The sequence below is a fragment of the Mytilus trossulus genome, chromosome 12, assembly GCF_036588685.1.
Source record: "Mytilus trossulus isolate FHL-02 chromosome 12, PNRI_Mtr1.1.1.hap1, whole genome shotgun sequence".
Classification (NCBI taxonomy): domain Eukaryota; kingdom Metazoa; phylum Mollusca; class Bivalvia; order Mytilida; family Mytilidae; genus Mytilus; species Mytilus trossulus.
Genome location: NC_086384.1, coordinates 39810706 through 39833367, shown reverse-complemented (window position 1 = coordinate 39833367; position 22662 = coordinate 39810706). Strand labels below are relative to the sequence as shown.

Below are 22662 nucleotides of genomic sequence, written 5' to 3'. Positions count from 1 at the left end.
AACGCATATAAACAAAAATGAAAGACGAGAAAAAATACAAAAAATTACCACATAGCACAATAAAATGACGTTTGCGCTCATAACAATTACATTTGCGTGTAAAAATCCTTACGTCTGTGCGCAGCTTTTGATTACATTTGCGCGCATTTATTCGGTAAACTGAGGTAAAGTAAGGTAAATAAGGTACTTAAACTTATTTATCTATATTTTTGATTTAAATATTAATAAGTAAAAGTAAACTTATCGTAATTCTAAATTTCTACTTACTCCGGAGGAAGGGGAAGTTAGATATCAAGCAGGACAAGTCTGTTGTATTGTATTTATCGTAACCTAATGATTTTCCCCAAAAATCGTTTAAATTTAACAAATCTTGTGCCTTGACAAACTATGGTTTTGTCTCCGAATTTAATAAGAACAAGAAACAATTGGAAATAAAAAATATTTCATAATTCATATTTAAATATTATTTATATTTATACTTCCCTTTTTACCTGAATTTAGCTGTTAGATAAACATCCGCAAATTTAATCAAATGCTGCGCGCAAACGTTTATGTTCATTCCCCACATGCACACAAACGTAATGCGCCAACACTGATGTGATGTATAAATACCGCGCCACGTCAAATGGATATCACAAAATATAGACAAAACAGTAAAAGTAATATTTAAAAACACAATTAAAAGAACTATGATGACAAACAACGCCAGTGTCCAGAATCTAAACTCACGACCATCGTGTATTATCAGTAGAGTTGATACGAAATATTTATCAACAAGATCTTGGTACCTTCCGAAGACCTTTCTTTAGAAAAAGGATGAGACTTTTTTTACATATCCCTGGTTCATCAACTTTCAACTCAGACACTGGTGACGTTTTGCAAAGTCTGAGTAGCAGCTACAAGCTCTTGAATACCGAATAAGTTTGGGAAATGTACATCCAATATGCAGGTGATCATCTGTGTTGCATATTTTACTGTATAGTATCACAAAGTAATATATTGATAGCGTTTGTTATAAATAAGTTTGCATAAGAAGTTGGTATACTGCTACTAAGGTTGGAGAAATTCATAATATAGAATTTTAAATCGTCATTTTGTCATAAACTCTGGTACCAAGATGACCATGTAGGCCAAATCAGAGGTACACGTCTAAAAGTGAGGTTGAGGAGGCCATGTCTATTGTTTCTGTAATTTCTAGTTCGGGGGTATATCAATCGAACAAATCATAAGAGTATGAATTATTAATGCAAAGAAAATCATCAATATACATCTGACTGTGAAATTAAATGACCTATCTTCTTTGATCCTATTGTTTTCGACTATAGTATCTGAAGGAACTGCGGATTATGTCAATTTAAGAAGAAGGCGACAAGGACAGGCGCGCAGTTCGTTCCCATAGGAATACTAACAATTTGTTGAAAAGTCTACCTCATTTAGAAACTTCAGCATACTTGTCGCTTGATCCTCTGTGTAGCATGTTTTACTGTATAGTATCACAAAGTAATAAATTTATAGCGTTTGCTATAAATGCGTTTGCATAAGAAACTAGATGTCTAGGTCGAGGTCGAGTAAAAACTGTCTGACTGGCACGAGGACCTTGCAAGGTATGCATATACTAAATAAAGTGATCCTATTACTCATCATAAGAGAGAATTAACATTACAGAAAATCTTAACTTTTTTTCATGTAGTCACTGAACCATTAAAATGAGATCACAAACAATGAACATGTGCCAGACAGAAACTTCGTAACATGAGGCATCTTTATACAAAGTATAAAGCACCAAGGTCTTCCGCCTTCTAAAATGCTAAGCTTTTATGGTGTAAGCTAACGGTGCCGCCGCCGGATCACCATCCGTATGTCGAGCTTTCAGCTACAAAAGACGCAGGCTAGACAAAAACGGACAGTCCCTAATCAGATGGCAAAATCAATAGCTTAAATCAATGCATGACAACTGTCATAAAAAACTGTTTATATACAAATTTACACATAAAAACAATTTTGATATATTGTCTTGTTCAAAGATTTTTTTCAACTTTTAGTTTGTGTAAACGAAGTAGAATATGCCTTCTTTAGGTTAGTCTCATTTACAAAGTGGGTACTATCTCTTCTTCCTGAAGACAACGATTGATGTGTAACGGGTTTCGAAACCTCCTCCCGCGCTATTCCCTTGAAAGCTTCCAGCATACTTTTCAAAAACCGTGACAAATCCTCGTAGCCACTGCTTCGTTGCAATGATGTAATACTCAAAGAGGGTTTAGAAATGATTTGTAGACATTTAGTCCACAAGGCAAACAGTTTAAATTCGTCGGAAGCATGAAGGCATTTTAGAAGAAGCTCTTCATTCTGACTTTTCTCATTGTTCAAACAAAGAAGTAAACTCTCTTCGCATTTTTGTTTTAAATTCCAAATCTGATATTCCTCAGCCAATGACAGAATCATAAAGATGCTTTGATCTGAAACAAAAAAACATAAGATGAAGTGTTTTTAGTTAAATCTTATCAAATGACTTTGGATATTCTATGATGGACATTTTACATACAAATATTAATATCAGATTTGTCTATAACAGCCACGTTTCATGCGTCCATTATCTGAACAAGTATACATATTTGTTTAGGGGCCAGCTGAGTGACGCCTCCGGTTACGGGAGTTGCTCGCTACATTGAAGACCCATTGGTGGCCTTCGGCTGTTGTCTGCTCTATGGCCGGTTTGACACATTCCCCATTTCCATTCTCAATTTTACTACAATACAGCGATTTTATGTTGAAACTTTTTAAAGTATATTATTTAGATGCTTTAAGCTATAAAACTTTAAACTATAAAACCAGGATCAATCCACCATTTTCTACATACGAAAATACCTGAACCACGTCAGGAATATGACAGTTGTTATCATTCGTGTGTTGTGTTTGAGCTTCTGATTAAGCCATTTGATTAGGGACTTTCCTTTGCGAATTTTCCTGAGAGTTCATTTTTTTGTTGATTTTACTTTTTAATATTCACAATGCAATAAGTTTCATCAATATATTGATTTTGACTTATTCATGTTTGTAGTAGTTCTCGCTTGCATTGTATCTTATTTCAAATTTATTTCTTATCAAAACTTATTAAATAAATATAATAATCAATTTACCTGACAGTTTTCTCTGATATGCAGGATGTAGAATATAGAGCAATTCCAAAATATGTTCATATTTCTTTCCTGTAAGTTGAATCTCTCGTTTTTCTTTGAACTCCGGAGATTGTAACAGCCGTGTCAAAACTGGTGACGACATAGATAGGAGTGACCTAGAAGTGTAGAGACGTTTGCCTTCAACAACCAGAACTATATCGGAAAATGCATCCTCTTCAATAAATGGAACGTTCTTGTCTGACCTTGCATCTGTGGCATTTTGACGCGGACGTTTTCTATCCTTCATATCATCACTATGAATAGTACTGAGGCTCATATTTCCGAAATTAAATTTAAGTTCGGAAGTCATTATACTATGTTTAATTATATAGGATCAACGGAAATTCTATAAAAGTAAAATTCAATAAGACACAAAACTGTAAAATAAAACCCTCAACATACGAAATTACGTCAGTTCAAAACTAATAACAAGTTGTAAGGTAAATTATATAAAGACGTAAACGATTTTACGGCACATTTTCCACTTTATCTCGAACTATAGAATTTAATTGATAAAATACTGAATAACTTGTTTACAGTAAATTATCAGGAAACAAGCGTTTACATATCAATTTAAAACATTATCTTGGTTACCACGAAAGCCAATATAGATGAATACAAAAGGTATTTGTTTCTGATATGAAAGGTTTGATTAAATAAATATAAGGTTTATTTGGTTTCGGTTTTTACAGCATAAAACATAGTTGCGTGGACCTTTATTTTATACTTCATCTAATCGATTCAACTTCGAGTGTTTATGAGCTAGTCTATTTAAAACGTTTATTTCTTAATTTAGTCGATTCAAATTGGAGTGTTTGAGAAGTTTATTTTTGCGTTCCACTTAGACCCTACCTTAAAACTTTTTTAGGTATATGTATTGCTGGTGAAAAATATATTTATATTATTTTGCTTTACAACCTGATATTTTTTTCAATATAGCTCTCGGAAAAATTTTAAGGAAATTGACCACTTGATAGAAAATTATTTAACGTATACAGCGATAATGCTATGGAAAAGTATAGATATTATCATGAATTACAAAAAAAAATATTTACATGATTGATTATTGTTCCTAAGCTTGAATTATCGTACTTTTAAGGGGTTTTTTTCAAAATGAATGCGCACTCTCATGAACATTGAATTCTCCAATGCAAGGTATATAGTCCTTACTTGTATGTGCGTTTAAGTGACAAAGTAACCTAGAACCCTATTACTATTTAAAAGTTTCAAGTTTGTTTTTGGTTTGTTTCGTTAACTTTTATAAATCAGATTCACCATATTGTAGAATTGACTGGTCAGACTGCTATACAACTCTCTTAAAGTTGACCAAACGTGTGAACTATATAATATCCCTTAGAATATCAATGCTAAAGTGAAATACCGGTACAATTTGTAAGTAGCTTCTGTGGAACATTGTTTGTACAGTTTTATGTGTGCCAATCTTACTTAAATACAGATCATATGCACAAGCTTCGCTTACAAGGAAACGCCAACACTGTTTTATACTTTTTTATTCTGGTTATTGTTACAATTAATAGACACAATTATTTCTACTTCTAAACTGTTTGAAAGAGGGGCGAAAGATACCAGAGGAACAGTCAAGCTCATAAATCAAAAATAAATTGACAACGCCATGGCTGAAATAAAAAAAAACCCAGACCAATATTAGTACACAGATAAAACAGAAAACTAAAGACTGAGCAACACGAATCCCACCAAACCTGAGGGTGATCACAGGTGCTACGGAAGGGTAATCATATCCTGCGCCACATGTGACACCCGTCGTGTTGCTCATGTTTTTTACAAACCCCGTTAATTCGTGTATTCATTCAAACATATTGGAGAATTCTAAAGATTTTATAACTTGTATTTTTCGTTTCACTTAGGGTTTTCTATCAAAAGAATAGATTACTTTATGCAAACAAAATGCACGATTTTCTTACAACATTTTAATTCTGGTATCCAATTCTATGATGATTTAAGATTATGAATCCATGTGAATACATTTTTACAAACAAAAAAATGTTTATCTTTGTGGAACTGGCTTATTCCAGCCATCGGAAAAGTGTGAAGATTATTTGTGGTAGGTGCCTTGTTTTTGTTTGGTATTTAGTGTGAATGGATTTAACAAAAGTAGGTTACAGTAACTGTAGTTTAACAAACAAAAGCATAACACATACTTGTAGAGCAAATAAGACATGATCAGGAATGCATCTTATCGGCATGTTTATTCTAAGCATTTGTCGATACAGCTATTAATCATAGGCTCCAGTATTTGACCAATGTTTAAAACTCGTAATCTATGTCGAATATAAAAACCAGAAAAAAAGAACCAGAATATGGACTCCAAAAGGAGTGAGACTGATGATGCATTAACAGGTAATGAGTCGATTCTCTCTGATCCTCTGATATGCATGCATCAGATGCCATCCAAATGCATTTAGCATGTTTAGTAAATATGTCACAATAGAACGTGATCGATGAAGTTACAGATTAGACGTCGATTGTTCTGTTACTTAAAGAATACGACTGCGAACATAGTGTTGTTACGAATTGAGACAAAAATATATCGTATCAGTCAACTTATTCAACTTATGGTAAAATGTAACCGTAAAACTTATTAAGGGTCGATCTCAGTCGTCTTTTCTTAACAACTCTGTGGAGCAGTATTTGTGCAAGGAGCATACAACTGTAAATGACGCGGGTAAAGTGTGATCATGCACAAACGTAGCGTATCAAATTTAATAAGTAAACACCATATGATAAAGACTCATAAAGAATTTTTGAGAAAATACGAAGTAGGTAGATAATGAAATTCCGAGCTTTCATGTCCATTTTTCTGTATATGTTATGGCTTAAGAATATGTCAATTAATTCATCTCATACTCATTTTTAATATTTATACATATAAGTTATATTGGGTGATTGACAGGAACAAGAAACACAAACTATAATCTATCCCCATCCTAGTAGAGAGAATTTCTGTGTTCACCTGAATTATTAATGATATTGTCTTTATTTAAGATAAACCGTTTCCAAAACATTGCATTTTTCGAAAAACTCAGGATTTTCTTCCCAAGGAATACATGAATTTAGCTGTGTTTGATATAATATTCAGGAATTTTGTCTGCTCAATGCTGTTCAACTTCATATCTTATTTGGTGTTTTTTAAACTGTTCTAACGTTTATTTCATCATTTTTTTATTCTCGAGCGTAACTGACGAGTCTCTTGTAGACGAAACGTGAGCCTGGCGTACAAAATTACAATCCTGGTATTTACGATGAGTTTATCTACATACCCTTAAGGACATTCAATAACAGTGTGGAAGTTGTATGGTTTTTTAGAGGATTCCTCACAAAATTAGCGACAACGTACGTGTATGCCAAGTCATGCCAATAGCTCACATAAGCTAAGAAGGCTCACCAAAAGGCATAGTAGTCTCTGTCTGTTCATTATCGAACTATTTATGATATCTATGTTTAACTCATTTATGTTCATGTTTATTTGGGAGGTGATACAATCTTGTCAAGATTGATTACGCTAAGTTCACCGATTTAATTTTCTTTGCCGCCACCTTTATTGCAAAACAATATTATTTTCGCCAACTTATGATTCTTTTTGCAAATTAACATTATAAGTATTATGAGGTATGGTATGCCACAAAACCAGGTTCAACCGACCATTTTTTAATAAAATGCCCTGTACCAAGTCAGGAAAATGGCCATTGTTACATTATACATGTAGTTCGTTTCTGTGTGTGTTACATTTCGATAGTGTGCCTCTGATGTGTCGTATTTCTATCTTATTTGGTACGTTTCCCTCAGTTTAAGTCAGGAAAATAGCCATTGTTACATTATACATGTAGCTCGTTTCTGTGTATGTTACAATTCGGTATTGTGTCTCTGATGTGTCGTAGTTCTCTCATATTTGATACGTTTCCCTCAGTTTTAGTTTGTAACTCGGATTTGGTTTTTCTCTATCGATTTATGAATTTTGCACAGCGGTATACTACTGTTGCCTTTATTTATCACCGGTAAACTATTGTTGCCTTAACTAAATGTACAGCACCGTCGTCTTGTGTACATTCATTCTTTTCTATAATCATAATTAAAGATTATTTTCTTTAGGATTTTCTTATCGCTGGAATAGATTACCTTAGCAGTATTTGGTACACCTTTTTTTAATATTGGTCCTCAATGCTCTTCAACTTTTTACTTGTTTGGCTTTATATTAAACAATTTTGATCTGAGCATCACTGATTAGTTTATGTAGACGAACGCGCGTCTGGCGTATTAAATTAGTATCTTGGTACCTTTGATAACTATTATAAAAACTAAAACAAAATGTTAAGTTTTGTTTACATTCATAGTTATTGGAAAATTACATTGCAAAGCGCAACAAAAAAAAACTCGAAGAACGACGACGAACCGTCACCAAATTATTCAACAACGATTGTTTTCGCCATAATTCGTTTTTACTGGCAATAACACAAATAATGTCAACTACCTGCGGAAACCCTGCTGATGTGTCAATGACACCAAAATCAAACGAAACAAATAAACAAAAGGTGTATGTATATTCATACAATAAACAACACAAGATCATTTCATTAAATATATTTCATATTTCATGTGACAAAGCATTATTACAATGTGGTATAAAATTCAAATGGATAATAATGAATTTGATTAAACTTAATAATTAAAATAGTAACTCATCTTAACAACACAACTGTATATAGGAATAAATATGCTTGTGTATAATATATACTGACAATACTGAAATTTTGTTTTGGCAAGTGACAGTGCTCAGTGTTAATAATGTTGTTGCTGACTAAATAATAATAATACAATTATCTTAAGGGTCTTAAAGAATATAAAGTACAACTTAAGACAATCAATTATAACAAATCAAAATTCCTTCATATTTGGTGTCGAACGTCAATTCCAAATATATTATATATTTAACTTTTGACTTGTTTTCCAAGCATTCCAATTTGAAATTCTGGAATTGTATATCCTATTTATATATGATATTTTTCTACCAATGTTTGAAATTTTGTAATTATGAAATTATCCTCTAGTACCACCAATTAAAAATAGCATTCATTTAATTTAAAAAGTAAATGCAAACCTTTGAACAATGACAGTTTCTGTGCATTTCCTCACTTAGCTAAACATACGACGTCCATAATTTATTGCTCTCTTTATTACCATCATTCAAAACTTTTGATATTATAACTCTGGAGAAGTATTGACTGTTTAACCTTAACTCAAATTTGAAAATCATAAAATATCTGTACAATAATTGTTAAGCAAGTACCTTGCAAATTTTCATACTTTATCATAAGTTTTGCATCAGACATACAATTTTTTGGCTTTTAAAAACACAACAAATTAATCATTGTTAGCTTAAATATACTAGTAATATATAGAGAACAATCACAAATGGTATTTGACATAACGTTATTTATAACTTAAAATAATTCAAATAGAGATTTACAGAAAACACTGCTGCTATTGGTTCTATGTAGGAGTTCAAATCACAATGTGTATTATGGTTTTTCAATTTCGTGTGTTACCCATAACTTGATTCGTTATTGTGTATTGGTTTATGTTGTTTACCTAACAAGGTTATGAGCAGGGATATATAGCTTTGATCCTTGAATGACGAATTCCCAAATAAATTTGTCTGATTTTTTGGTTAATGCTGGCGTCATTAAGGTGGTTATTATGCCTCCTCGTACTTAAAAATGCTGGACCCAATTATCCACCTTTTTCTTTGAAAGGTGATGTCGTAGAATTATCTTGTTTGATTATGTTCTACATTTGCATACTAGTATTGAAAATCCTTTTACCTAAAACATTTTGTAAAAGATTGACACTAGGTTGCAAAGAAGTGTAGACAAACTTATACTGGATATGCGATTGGTGATAAATAGACCAAAATTGGGGAATAATCAATGCGATTTCATGAAATGTTTCATACAAAAAATGTGATAAACATATACAATGCAAGCCTTTAAAATCGATGCAATCACATTACATTTTTTGCAATAATACAAACATTGCAACAACTTCTGATCCTACACTTATCAATGCATTTTGTTAGTTTTCAAAAAGCAGAATAACTATTTAAGAAATTGGCAAATCTATTTTGTAGTAAACTAGCATGTAATACTTTTATCTTTATTATTTTCATTCAGAATGGAAAATGTAAGCATCAGATGTTTTAGATTCTCACTTCATATAACATTGCATTTTTTTAATTTATATTGAAAGATATTCAAAATATCTTATTGAATTTTGGGATTAAGATTCACTTATTATAAATTGCCATGATATTTGTTTGTTAAAGCTACATGTTTATAATGTTTGAAACAGAACTGTTATATCTTGCTAATTGTTTTGTCATTTCTCGTTCACAATTCTGATTGTCGCAGTAGAGTAGACTCGTAATAATAACTTAGCAAAGCATAAATAAGAAAAAAAAATTGTAAAAATAAGTTTCTGCTGATGTGATACTTTGTAAAAATGAAAAATAATCAAAAAAATAAAAATCCAACGATTATATTTGCAGAATTTTGTTCACAATTTCCGTAATTAATTTCTTATTTTAAACTGAAGATAAATTACTATGATTAAACATAGAATAGCAGACACAAGCGAATATGTAATTTGTAAACATTCCGTAATTGTTAATAAATGTGAGTGTATTTATAGCATTGTCGTGTGTCAGCTAAACTTAGACATCTCAATGTAATTGCTGTTAATGTTCACATTGTATTAGAAAGTCTAAGAACAGAGATAAAATATACTTTTATAAAAGCTGTAATTCTAATGTTGTCACATTACAATGCTACTTATCTAGGTATGAGTTCATTGTATTGTCAATATAGTTCATTAAAATATTTCCCGAAATGAACACGGGAAGAATATAAAGAATGTTGTGCTAAATGTTCTATGTATTTTAGATTTTTTTCAAATTCATCTCTTACAAACAATGATAAGGTCTAGAAAAATTCAAAAAAGGACTTTCATCGCAAGAATACAAACTTTATCCTTCAAAAACAATGGTACATATAGTAAGTAATAATTTTGTTAAAAATAGAATAAAATGTATTTGTGAATTATGACGTAAACATGATAAAAAAAATACCTGTACTGACCCGACACATTCTTAGGATTGCTAACATGAATACATACGTGGAAATTAACATAGACATGATTGTACATCCGGGCTATTCTAATAACATTTATATAAATAGAACAGCCCTCAGTTCATACATTAGATGATATTGTAACTATACATAGATGATTTGAAGATAATTTCAATGTTGTGTAGCTCTATACTCGCCAATAACCTGTATTGTATTTGAAAAAAGCAATGTTTGATCATTTTTTTCTTTCAAAAATATAGCATCTTTATATACATATTCACCATTGTGACCTTTACTTGTTTCCAGATTGTCTGTAAAATAAAAATAAAAACAAGATGTTTATCAAAAACGTTCAGATTTTTTTCAATTTCAACATCTTGCTTTTATCTTGGTTTCTTATGTTTTAAGGGAGTTCAACATCGGTAAACTACTGAAGACTTCATTTATAACTCTTTTTATTAGAGTGACATGTTTTACTGTCGGTTGATGACTATGGCATGCAAATAAGAAAAGATTTACGCTGTCGACGCACCAAAAGTCGTTTCCTATGGTGTTCATTGAATTCCATGGGTTCTTTTCTTTTAGTATGTATATTCTAAATGATCCTAAATGGATTTACTAGTTTTTAACGTAGGTAAACTACAGTTTCCTCATATTTTCATATAACAAATGATAGCTGGCTGTATTCAGGAGGTTATTTTCAATTTTCAATTTGCTCTTCTAGTACTTTGTCATTATCTCTCGAATACTTCGTGATGATAAAAGTACTGATAAGGAATTTGAATATTCAGTTCAATCATATGCATTCGACAAGATGATTATATTTTTATAGTTTCACCAAATTCAAAACATATATATTATAGGCTATCTTCCACTTTCTTCTTTGACATTTTTTCTGTAATATTATGTTGATAAAAAACACAATGTTTCTTTATTTTAAATTGTTTTTATTTCGTCAGACCGGGGATCTCATAGATTAAAGTGTTTTACTCATACATGTAATGGGTGAACTTGTAGTTGTTTAGAATATCATCCATTGGTTTTTGTCTGATGTTTCGTCATTTGCTGGTTATGTCCCTTGTAACATGTAGGTACGCGATCACTTTTATTTTCACTTACATACAGAACTAAACAGATAAGTGGTTTTTTTATAATTTAAGTGGAGTGTAAAAGCATTGACTTCAGAACAATTTGTATGTAGCCTGAAAGTGCTTTAGATGAAACATTCATGTAACGTTATTTAACTTTATAACTTACTTTGCTTGGAATTCCTTCCGTTCAATCATTTGACGTTTCCATGCTGGCATGTTTGCGAAACGTGCCTCATATTCTTCTTGCTGTAAATATTACAGAATTAAGTTATAATGATTTGTTTGAAACATGACAAACTAGAGGCTCCAAAGAGCCTGTGTCGCTCACCTTGGTCTATGTAAATAGGACAAAATTGTGTTTTGGTGATGGGTTTGTGTTTGTAGATCTTACTTTACTAAACATTCTTGCTGCTTACAATTATCTCTATCTATAATGAACTTGGCCAAATAGATTCAGTGGAAAATGTTAGTGAAAATTTACAAATTTTATGAAAATTGCTAAAAATTTACTATAAAGGGCAATAACTGCCTAGTGGGTCAATTTTGGTCATGTTGACTTATGTTTAGGTCATACTTTGCTGTACATTATTGCTGTTTACAGTTTATCTCCATCTATTATAATATTCAAGTTAATAACAAAAAACGCCAAAATTTCCTAAAATTACCAATTCAGGGGCAGCAACCTAACAACGGGTTGTCCGATTCATCTGAAAATTTCAGGGCAGATAGATCTTGATCTGATAAACAAATTTACTCCCATGTCAGATTTGCTCTAAATGCTTTGGTTTTTGAGTTATAAGCCAAATACTGCATTTTACGCCTATGTTCTATTTTAAATTGTTGAGGTCATCTTGGTTGGTATGCAGGGTCACCGGACACAATTTTAAAACTAGATACCCCAATGATGATTGTGGCCAAGTTTAATTAAATTTGGCCCAGTAGTTTCAGAGGAGACGATTTTTGTAAAAGTTTACAGACGACGGACGACGGACGCCAAGTGATGAGAAAAGCTCACTTGACCTTTCAGGTCAGGTGAGCTAAAAAAGGAACAAAAGTTAATGTGCCACTCAAATAACGCAGCACATATAGTTCTTGTTTGGAAGAACAAAGACAATATTGTTTTCGGTATTTTGTCACCTGTAAAAATGAATTATTATCATTCATTGGATACTCCAGTCATTATTAACAAACGTGACTAAGCGAAGACGAAGCTCAGTCTGGTACAAACTAAATTTATCTAAAAACTATAAGTGTTACAAATTTTTCCTGCATAAATTTTGGCGCACGAAATTTACACTCACATTGCAATTATATTAAAATTTGCTAAATGTATCGAAACTCTTCCCTACCTTTTTCTTTTCTTCTGATTCTTGCAACGCTTTCTCTGCCAACTGTCTGGCTAAGAGTTGCTTCTTCCATTCAGGATATGCTGCTCCAACAGGATCTACATCCGGGACTTTTTCCATAAAATTCTTTGGATCAAATTCTCCCATTAACACTGGAGTTTTAGGTTTTGATTCCTGTGAAATGGTTGAAACTTTGCTGATTAATAATCGCATATCGATAATGAGATTTCGTAGTTTTTATACTGAAACTATCAGCTGCGAGTCAAAATATGTGAAGTTTTTTGTCAAATGAGATCAGTGTTCGAGTTCAAAAATTCTTTATTCTCCGATGACAGGTGACATTTTACAATATCACAATGATGAGAATCTGATGATCATGTTATATGAGGCAGGTGGAAGGGAAGATTATCGTGGAATGTTTGTTTTATTTATCATCATACCTTTCGGTAATCAGACATATATACAAATACGCACGAAATCGTTTTCTGATCAGATACAAATTACCGGGAAACTTTGTCTCCTTTATATTGTTTTGACAAAAAATCTTAGAAAGGGGCGTAAGACTGGTGCAGAAAATATAAATCTTTAATTCTAGTTGAGGAAAATTTAGCTAGTGTTTTAGAACATTAAAATGCCCCAAAAAAAAACAGTAATCCATGTTCATAAAAGCAACCGTTCTCTATGTCAGTCTTTGACAGTTAATAAATGGAAAAAAGTAAACAAAATTCACGCCAGTTTTCTGAGCGTCGACTCGGCTGCCGTCAAATTGGTCTATGTTTTTTCACGCATGACTAAGGACAGCTGCATTAATTTTTCCGTAATATCCACTCCAATTGTTCATGCTGACAGATAAAAAAAATGACTGTAATATCGTTTCTGTCTATGACGAAAACACACGGAGCATGTGGTACACACTAAAAACCCGGGTAGCCCGTTTATCAAAAGAGTGTACCACATTTTTGAAGCTATTTCGAAAAGACAGAAAAAAAAGAGTTAATAGACAAATCAGCCAATCAGAAGACGTGTTACATCCATGAATTAATTAATCATATCATACCTTTTGATTCCCGTTACTTGTACTGACTGGCGAACTATTGTTTTGTGTAACTTTTACCGGACTAGGATCGCCAAACGAAAATACCATTTTGACTTGCTTTCCTTCTCCTGGTTTCTTAGTTACTCTTAAATCTGACAAGTCTTTTTTCTTCAATTCGTCCACTATACTTCTCCCGATGACAGGACTCATACTACCCATTGACGCTAAGTTTCCGGTCGACGATGATGATGTTAACAGCTGTGGTCTACAAAATATACAAGGAAATAAGACATATAAATGGAAAAAAATACGAAGAGAGCAGTACAAAACTGTTCAAGAAAAAAAGACATCATAGAAAAAATGAAAAATAAACAGAGAAATAAAAGTCATGAAAACATTATTGTAATACATAAAGTTTGAGCAAAGAGAACACCTGCAAAAAAAGGAGGTACATTTCAGAAGAGTAGGTTGTTCCTGATTGACTTGTTGCGTCCGTGCGTCCGTAGTGTTGATTTAAGTCGATGAAAATCAAGCGATGTTTCTTAACGCAAAAAGGACGGAATTGACGGTTGCCACTGATTTTATGACAGTACACAGGTTACATTACATTCATTCAATCACGATGGCGTCTGCTAATTTATAAGTATAATTTCAAGGTTAAAATATAGGTCTGTACAAAGATTCTTTTATTTTTATTGAATCTATTTACGCATTTAAAATTTTCTTTTCTATTCTATAACTGACTGTACGGTCTGTTTGGTTGTGTTGTTGTTGTTTTTTTTTTTTTTTTTTGGGGGGGGGGGTATTGTAAAAGGCCGTACGGTAACTTTAGTATAATTGCTTACATCCAAATTTAAACTCTCGTGTATAGGTGTCCAATTGACAATCATATCACATTCGCTAATCTTTAAATTGTATACAGAGTAAAAAATTCGTGAGTACTATAGTACTAAAAATACTCACTATCGCTCGAGCAAAAATAATCACGAATATAATGCCTACCCAAGTTATAAAGTATGGCTTGCATCAATTATTTCTTAAGTATGAATGGCTATCCAAAGTTAAGTGCAAAAATTTAAACATTGCATGGTTTTGTAATTCTCTAAGCTTGCTGATACACATTTCAGTCAATGATATAACATTGTATATCTTATTTTTCTAAAACAAAATATATACATGTAACGTTTAACTTATTATATGAAGATTGTAGTTTCGTTCCAAACAGACGAAAATATTCATACTCGATGATATTTCAAAATTACCTTGGTGATTTTTTAACTTCGCCATTCGTCATTGACATTGGTAGATTTTTTTCTGCATGATCAGCATTTCCATTTGTACGAATTTGTGCGACTTCAGAATCACCATTTTGATCATTTGTATCATTTTCATTCAAGTTTGTTTCTGAATTGCTTACATGCAATTGTTTAAGCTCTGATAACCAATCAGATTTAGGAGCCGTTATTGATTCAGTCATGTTTCTAGTTCCTTTTGGTTTCAAATTTGAAGCGGAAGTTGGCACTTTTGGTGGTATTCCAGGAAACGGAGGAGTTGGAATCAGCGAAGAAGAGTCTTTGCGTTGAAAATTGTCTCTAAGTGTTTGTACAGTTCTTTTTTCTACAACATTTGTTGAAACAAAGTTTGCCTGACTGCTATGGTCTTCGGTTACTTTAGATAAAATGGACGCACGGGGTGATGATACACGATACGGTGAGCTAGCAGGGCTTCCTTGTGTAGATGCGCTTGGCGAATTTATAAAATGATGATCACTTGAAAAATGAACAGAACTGTCCGTCGTCTTCTGTTTTTTGCCTACTTCATCATATCTTGAAGCAGACGACAATGTTGATGTTTCAGAAGATAAATCACTTTCCTGTTCAGCAGAAATATATTCTTCTACAACAGATTTATCTGTGCCATTGGCAACTTGTGTCGAAATATCAGTTTCAGAAAATGTTGTGTTGCTTTTATCTAATGAAAATGGACTGCCGTTTTCTGAATCTTTTTCTGAAAAGTATCAAGGGGAGAAATTCTAAACCAACGTGATTTCATCAAATACATTCCTTCTATCGGAAAAATACATTTGTATAACTTAGATAACAACTTTCAAAAATATTATTTACTAGGGACACAACCATTTAACTTCTATGGGGAGGGGTTATGGTTTTTTTTGTCTGGGGCAGAATATCACTATTTAAGTTTTTCGACGCTTTCAATAAAAAAAATCTTTCAAAAGATAACACTTCTAGGTATGGGGTAAATCTGGATTCTGAATGTCATCTGTTTGACCAAAATATTAAGTTTTTATCAAGTTCGGGATATGAATATTTAAGTTTAGGAAAAAACATGACCCTCCCCCACCCCACTTGGGGATAAATTGTAGTTCACCAGATGTGCAGGGTGCAGGTATTGTATTAGAATCTAGAGAAGGGCTAGATTCTTCTTATTTTTTTTTTGTTCAGTTGGTGTTCTCTAATATTTTTCTATACTCTATAAATCCCACATAAACCTTCGCTTTTACTGTCAGATGTGACTGCATATTGCACTATACAATTACATAAATTTTAACTTAAACATTATAATTATATTTCATACTTTTAATGCTTGATTTACCAACTGTTTTATAGTTAGCTTAACTATAATGATTTCTTCCGTTTTTCACAACATTGCAACACACCAATATAACTGAAGAACCTAAATTGTATAACAGTACCTTTCAATGTTATACCTTTTTTCAAAATTATGAGATACACACTATTAGTCTATTAATTTTTAAACAGTATATAAATCGTGCTTTATGTTGTTCTATTATGAAAATTATTCGTATAACACACCGTGTACCCAAACATGAAAACCACGACACATCATTGATTGATTTTTCTTAAGTGTTTGTGGCGTACTCAGCACATCACAAAGTTTTGGTGAACGCTTTTGAAAAGATTACCCAGAATACATTAGATTGGAAAATTTGTCTCATTTTTTTCAACAGTGTGAGATCTCTGACACCTCGTTTACCTGATATTGTATCTGGAGGTAAGTCTGGTGGTTCGTAGTTGTCTGGGTTTATCTGGTGCGATTTGTAATTATCTGCTGGTATTGAGCGGGTTGTAACACTTTCGGTGCTTGACAACGAATCGTCGTCTTCTGGGTAGTCTCGTTCTGGAATGTGAACAGGAGGTTCCTGGTGGACGTCGTGCGAGTTAGTATTAAGATTATCACATGCTTCAGGCGTCACGTTTCTGTCAGTTGAGTTCAGGGAGTCATGCGTTGTGGAAGAGGTGTTGTTAGTGAATGAATCGTGATCTGATTGGCTGAAGTTACTTTGAGAGGAACGGTTGTAAGAAGGATAATGATTAAAGTGGTTAGAGAAGCTATTAGATGCCTGGATTATAAAAGGTTTCTGACGATCTGATTGGTTAGTTTGGTTGCTAGTATTCAGGCGATTTATACCATTACTATGTGTTATGTTGTCCGAGTTTTCTTTTTCTAAGAAGTCAGAAGATGGAAACTGAAGATAGAAAAGTCAAAGATGAGTTAAAAGCGAATCTGAAAACAATTGTGACAGGAACAATAAATATTTATGAGTAGAAAAATAAGAACTAGTACTTTGGATTCATTATTATTCGTCGGATACCAATTATCTTGGATTTCGTAGTTACAGACACACCGCGATATAACAAATTTTCTTTAGGCTTGTATGTAGACTTTGGCAAAATCACGAAATTAAATATCCACGATTATGTAAGTTTTCTTTAGGCTTGTATGTAGACTTTGGCAAAATCACGAAATTAAATATCCACGATTATGTAAGTTTTCTTTGAATCCACGAAAATAAATGAATCCACAGTATTCAATTTGTCTTTTTAATTGGATAGATATTAGTTTACAAGTTATTGTAGTAGAATTATTCAAAATACATATATTAAATGAACAAGGCAAAATTTGTCCATTCTCTTTCGAGTTTACATGCTCAGCTGTTGCCCAATGGCCTTTAATACGATATTTAATTATATAGGCTGTATCCATTATTGAAGGCCATGTATCGAATGGACCAAAAATTAAAGAATAGAAAATAATTGAGTGATAAAATATAAAAAATAAAGAATAGTATACAAAATAAGTTCAGAATGGTTATCAATTGAAGATTACATAAATTAAGCCGTTAGTTTTCTCGTTTGAATTGTTTTACATTTGTCATTTCAGTGTATTTTATAGCTAACTATGCAGTATGGGCTTTGCTCAGTGTTGAAGGCCGTGCGGTGACATAAAGTTGTTAATTTCTGTGTCATTTTGTTTCTTGTAGAGAGTTGTCTAATTGGCAATCATGCCACATCTTCTTTTTTTTATATTAAAAATAGACAAACCAATCCAGACTAAGGTCTAAACTTAACAACACAGCAACATTTAAGACAAGTGTGTTTCACGTGTATTTTTAAACTTTCTTTCTTAAAACATATTTGGAAAGAAATGGTATGCTGCAATTATCACACAAGAGTACCCACACTGAAATGTCTCGCCTTCTTTACTAATCATTGATATTATTTTGGTAGTCCTCAGTATAAAGCTTTATTACAACTGTACATAAAAATTACATTAACCATAAGATAACTAAACAAAGTCCAATGAACCATGAAAATGAGGTCAAGGTCAGATGAACCATGCCAGGCTGACATGTACAGCTAACAATGCTTCTATAAAACAAATATAGTTGACATAATACTTATAGTTTAAGAAAAATAGACCAAAACACAAAAACTTAACACTGAGCAATGAACCGTGAAAATAAGGTCAAGGTCAAATAAAACCTGCGCGACTAATATACAGATCATAAAATATTTCCATACACTTAAAATAGTTATCCTGTGGCATTGAGTATCAGATAAAAAGACCAAAACTGAAAAACTTAACTTTGACCACTGAACCATGAAAATGAGGTCAAGGTCAGATGACATCTGTCCGCTAGACATGTTCACCTTACAATCATTCCATACAACAAAATTAATAGACCTATTGCATAAAAAATGAGACAAACAGACCAAAACACAAAAACTTAACTATAACCACTGAACCATGAAAATGAGGTCAAGGTCAGATGACACCTGCCAGTTGGACATAGTTAAGTTTTTGTGTTTTGGTCTGTTTTTCTCATATTTTATGCAATAGGTCTACTATATTTGTTGTATGGAATGATTATAAGGTGAACATGTCTAGCGGACAGATGTCATCTGACCTTGACCTCATTTTCATGGTTCAGTGGTCATACACCGAATATACTAGCCCTATTGGTTATAGTATCTGAGATATGGACTTGACCACCAAAACTTAACCTTGTTCACTGAGCCATGAAATACGGTCGAAGTCAAGTGAAAAATGTCTGACGGGCATGAGGACCTTGCAAGGTACACACATACCAAATATAGTAATCCTTATACTTATAATAAGAGAGAATTCAACATTACAAAAAATCTTAACTTTTTTTTCAAGTGGTCACTGAATCATAAAAATGAGGTCAAGGACATTGGACTTGTGACTGACGGAAACTTCGTAACATGAGGCATCTATATACAAAGTATGAAGCATCCAGGTCTTCCACCTTCTAAAATATAAAGCTTTTAAGAAGTGAGCTAACACCGCCGCCGCCGGCACTATCCCTATGTCGAGCTTCCTGCAACAAAAGTTGCAGGCTAGACAAAAACCAGATGCTCTGCATGTCGCAGCTTTATACCACCGCAGACGTCGAACGATTAACAGTTGGGGCAAGTATTTACACAACATTTAAGCTTGATACAGCTCTGAATTTGGATTGTGATTAAATAGTTTACTCAACGTAGGTTTCTGACACAGAATGAATGTGGTCTAAGAACTTAAACTTAAATATTTTAAACTGGACATTTACCTTTTATGGTCCAATATCCAAAATCAAAATACATGGTTACTAGATTCAGCATACTTAGTATCATAGAACCCAAGGATTTAGTTTTGATGAAATCAAATAATGTTCAATCTTAGACCATTTAGACCTCCATGTGGACCAATTTGATAACCGGGCCTTAATATTAAAAATCTAAATACATGGTTAGATTCAGCATATTGAAGAACCCCAGGAATTTAATTTTTGTTGAAATCAAACTAAGTTAAATTTTGGACCCTTTGGGCCTTAATATAGACCAATTTGAAAACAGGACCAAATATTAAAAATCTAAATAGACGGTAAGATTCTGCATATCAAAGAACCCAAATAATTCATTTTTTTATGAAATCAAACAAAGTTTTATTTTGGACCCTTTTGGACCCTAATACCTAAACTGTTGGGACCAAAATCAACCCCAACCTTCCTTTTATGGTCATAAACCTTGTGTATAAATTTCATAGATTTTTATTTACTTATACTAAAGTCAGAGTGCGAAAACTAAATGTATTCGGATGACGACGACGACGACACCAACGTCATACCAATATACGACCAAAAAAAATTCAATTTTTGCGGTCGTATAAAAAAAAACCACATGCACAAGAAAAAAACAAAGGCAAAATAAAGATGCAAAATAATTAAAAAGTGAGTTGATTATCTTTAGTCCACATTTATTGAAAGTAAAACTATCCTTGAGGAGTCAAATTGATTTTTTGCAATCTAGGTATATGCGTTGCTGTGATTCTTAGGCAAAGAAAGCACTCAAAGCGCTGTTACTTTTCTATTTATCTTTTGTTTTTTGCAGTGCATGTACTGATTTTTTGTCATGAATGTATACCCAATATCCTTTGATTTTCTATTAGTACACATGCATACATATAAAGGTTCAATAAATTTGTATAAACTGCAAACATGCACTAATAAAGTATATAATAAGACCAACACTAAATATAGATCTGTTTCCTGCCTACATCAATAGCCCAATATATTTAATCGACATGTTTCAATTGGTTTAGCAAGTGTTAACGACTAGTATACATTTTTGTTAAGGGGTCAGCTGAAGCATGCATCCGGGTTCGTGATTTTCTCGCTGCAATGAAGACCCATTGGTGGCCTTCAGCTGCTATCTGCTCTTGGTCGGGTTGTTGTCTCTTTGACACATTCCCGTTTCCATCTTCAATCTCCAATTTTATATACAGAATACTACTTCTAATTTATAATCATTTTGCTTATCTATTTACTGTCTGTCTACCAAGCATACAGGAAACAGATTTATATGTGTTGGCCTTATACTTATTGATTTGGTATCAAAACCTTTATATGCCCTGATATTTATTGATTACTATGAATTCATTCATATTCGTTGAATACCAATTTTTGTGGGTACACCACGAATTTAAAATTCAGCGAATTACACATTTTCTCTAGGCGTGTGAATGCAAAAACCACGAAATAAAATATCCACAAACATGTTAGTTTTTTTAAAACCACGAAATTGATAACCACGAAAAAAAATGAATCCACAGTATAGTACATTAACCCTTTTCAGCCCGGAGGCAACAATATAATATGTTTATGTTGGTCAAATATGTATGTTTATGAACCAATACCCTCTACTCTAGCTATAATACTTGATGCAACATGACATACATACAAATAAAGAACATCCCATTTCTAAAAATTAGGTTACGGCGGCTATAAAAGACTAGTTTTAAGTATTTATATTGTTAGCGTATGTCATTAACTGCTATAAAATAGATTGTTATAAGCTAAACGCCGTCTTAAGATATAATCCGTCTAACACACTCTTTCTTTATATATGCGATCTTATTTGTTTTCAAATTTTATTAAAAAATAAAAACTAAGTTCGTATACAGTATTGTAATGTCCTATTGTATAGCTCGTTGTCCTCTTATGTTTATATTAGTAGTGTTAGATTATAAAGTTACAATTATGTTATATTGTACCTAAATACACGCTTTGCCATTAGTTACATCTTTAAAAATGTTTCTGAGTGTATGGAAATTAGCGATAAACACTGTTTTTGTTTTGTTAAGTTAAAGACTTCATACTGCATATACATAAGAGGACAGGATTTGCGTTTATTTCGTTTTTTTTCTTCAAAATCTTCAAAAGCAATGTTAAAAACGTTTTGAGCAAGTTTTGAAGAACACAACAAAATTTGGGGTAAATACCATCATGATACATTGCAAGTTTTTTGACAGGTAGTTTTAAGACGTATGCTGACGCAATGTAAATGTTTATTAGTTCACATTGGCAACGTGTTTTAAGAGTTATGAAACCAATCAAACTCTATACACGAGACAAGTACAACAAAAATGTCATAGTATCTAATTTTTCATGATGAAGTGGTCGGTCCTTAACTTATGACCGATTATTATAATTTATGAAAAGTATGTACTAGTATAAAGTACTAATATATAATTTCTTTAGTAAGGATATATATTATCACATGTTGAAGTAGTTTTTATCTGACATTGAAAAAGCGACCTGATATTCTATGTTGACTTTGAGATATGACCTTTTCTTACACAACAATAGAGACTGTTCTATACGGACGTTTAATTTATTCGTGTGTCTTACAAGGAGAGTGTTAAATACAATTGCCACAGATCTATATATAGATCAATACATTTCTATATGGAAATATTAAGTAATACATCAAAGCTCTCAGATACGAAGTAAGGGTTTTGGCAGTGGACATTCCGCCCTTCTTATTGAACTAAATATGTGATTTAAGTATAGACGTGTTTTTTATGTTCCACTCATTATGTTGCCTTAATTGAACACCCATCCCCCTTTTTTTAAAATCCTCGATCCACATTTGGCAATATGGGAAAAACAACAGAATAAAAGTAAAATCTGAAAATCTGGGAACACAATTTACTAGAGGAATTGTACCTAGACTGGGTACATCAAAA

The 22662-nt window shown here is 32.5% G+C and overlaps 2 protein-coding genes across 2 annotated transcripts in view; both read right to left on the bottom strand.

The window, feature by feature from the left end:
- Positions 1 to 2031: 2031 nt before the first annotated feature.
- Positions 2032 to 3591, bottom strand: LOC134692449 (BTB and MATH domain-containing protein 42-like). The gene is made up of 2 exons (XM_063552901.1): positions 3138 to 3591; positions 2032 to 2456 (listed from the first exon to the last, which is right to left on the bottom strand). The coding sequence occupies exons 1-2, from the start codon at positions 3484 to 3486 to the stop codon at positions 2032 to 2034; spliced, it is 774 nt and encodes a 257-aa protein (XP_063408971.1). The 5' UTR covers positions 3487 to 3591.
- A 4187-nt stretch (positions 3592 to 7778) lies between these two features.
- The window catches only part of LOC134692060 (espin-like), a 41198-nt gene continuing 26314 nt past the window's right edge, over positions 7779 to 22662 (bottom strand). The window contains exons 5-10 of the mRNA XM_063552425.1: positions 16825 to 17317; positions 15072 to 15816; positions 13831 to 14074; positions 12777 to 12947; positions 11594 to 11673; positions 7779 to 10647 (exon numbers count right to left, since the gene is read on the bottom strand). Coding sequence (XP_063408495.1) covers positions 10629 to 10647; positions 11594 to 11673; positions 12777 to 12947; positions 13831 to 14074; positions 15072 to 15816; positions 16825 to 17317 — 1752 coding nt within the window. The 3' untranslated portion in view covers positions 7779 to 10628. The remainder of the gene's footprint in view (positions 10648 to 11593; positions 11674 to 12776; positions 12948 to 13830; positions 14075 to 15071; positions 15817 to 16824; positions 17318 to 22662) is intronic.

Excerpts from the sequence above, each read along its gene's own strand:
- LOC134692449 (XM_063552901.1), bottom strand. The coding sequence starts at position 3,486 with ATGACTTCCGAACTTAAATTTAATTTCGGAAATATGAGCCTCAGTACT. Across the intron at positions 2,457-3,137 it reads ATATCAGAGAAAACTGTCAG|ATCAAAGCATCTTTATGATT; the intron begins GTAAATTGATTA and ends TTTTTGTTTCAG.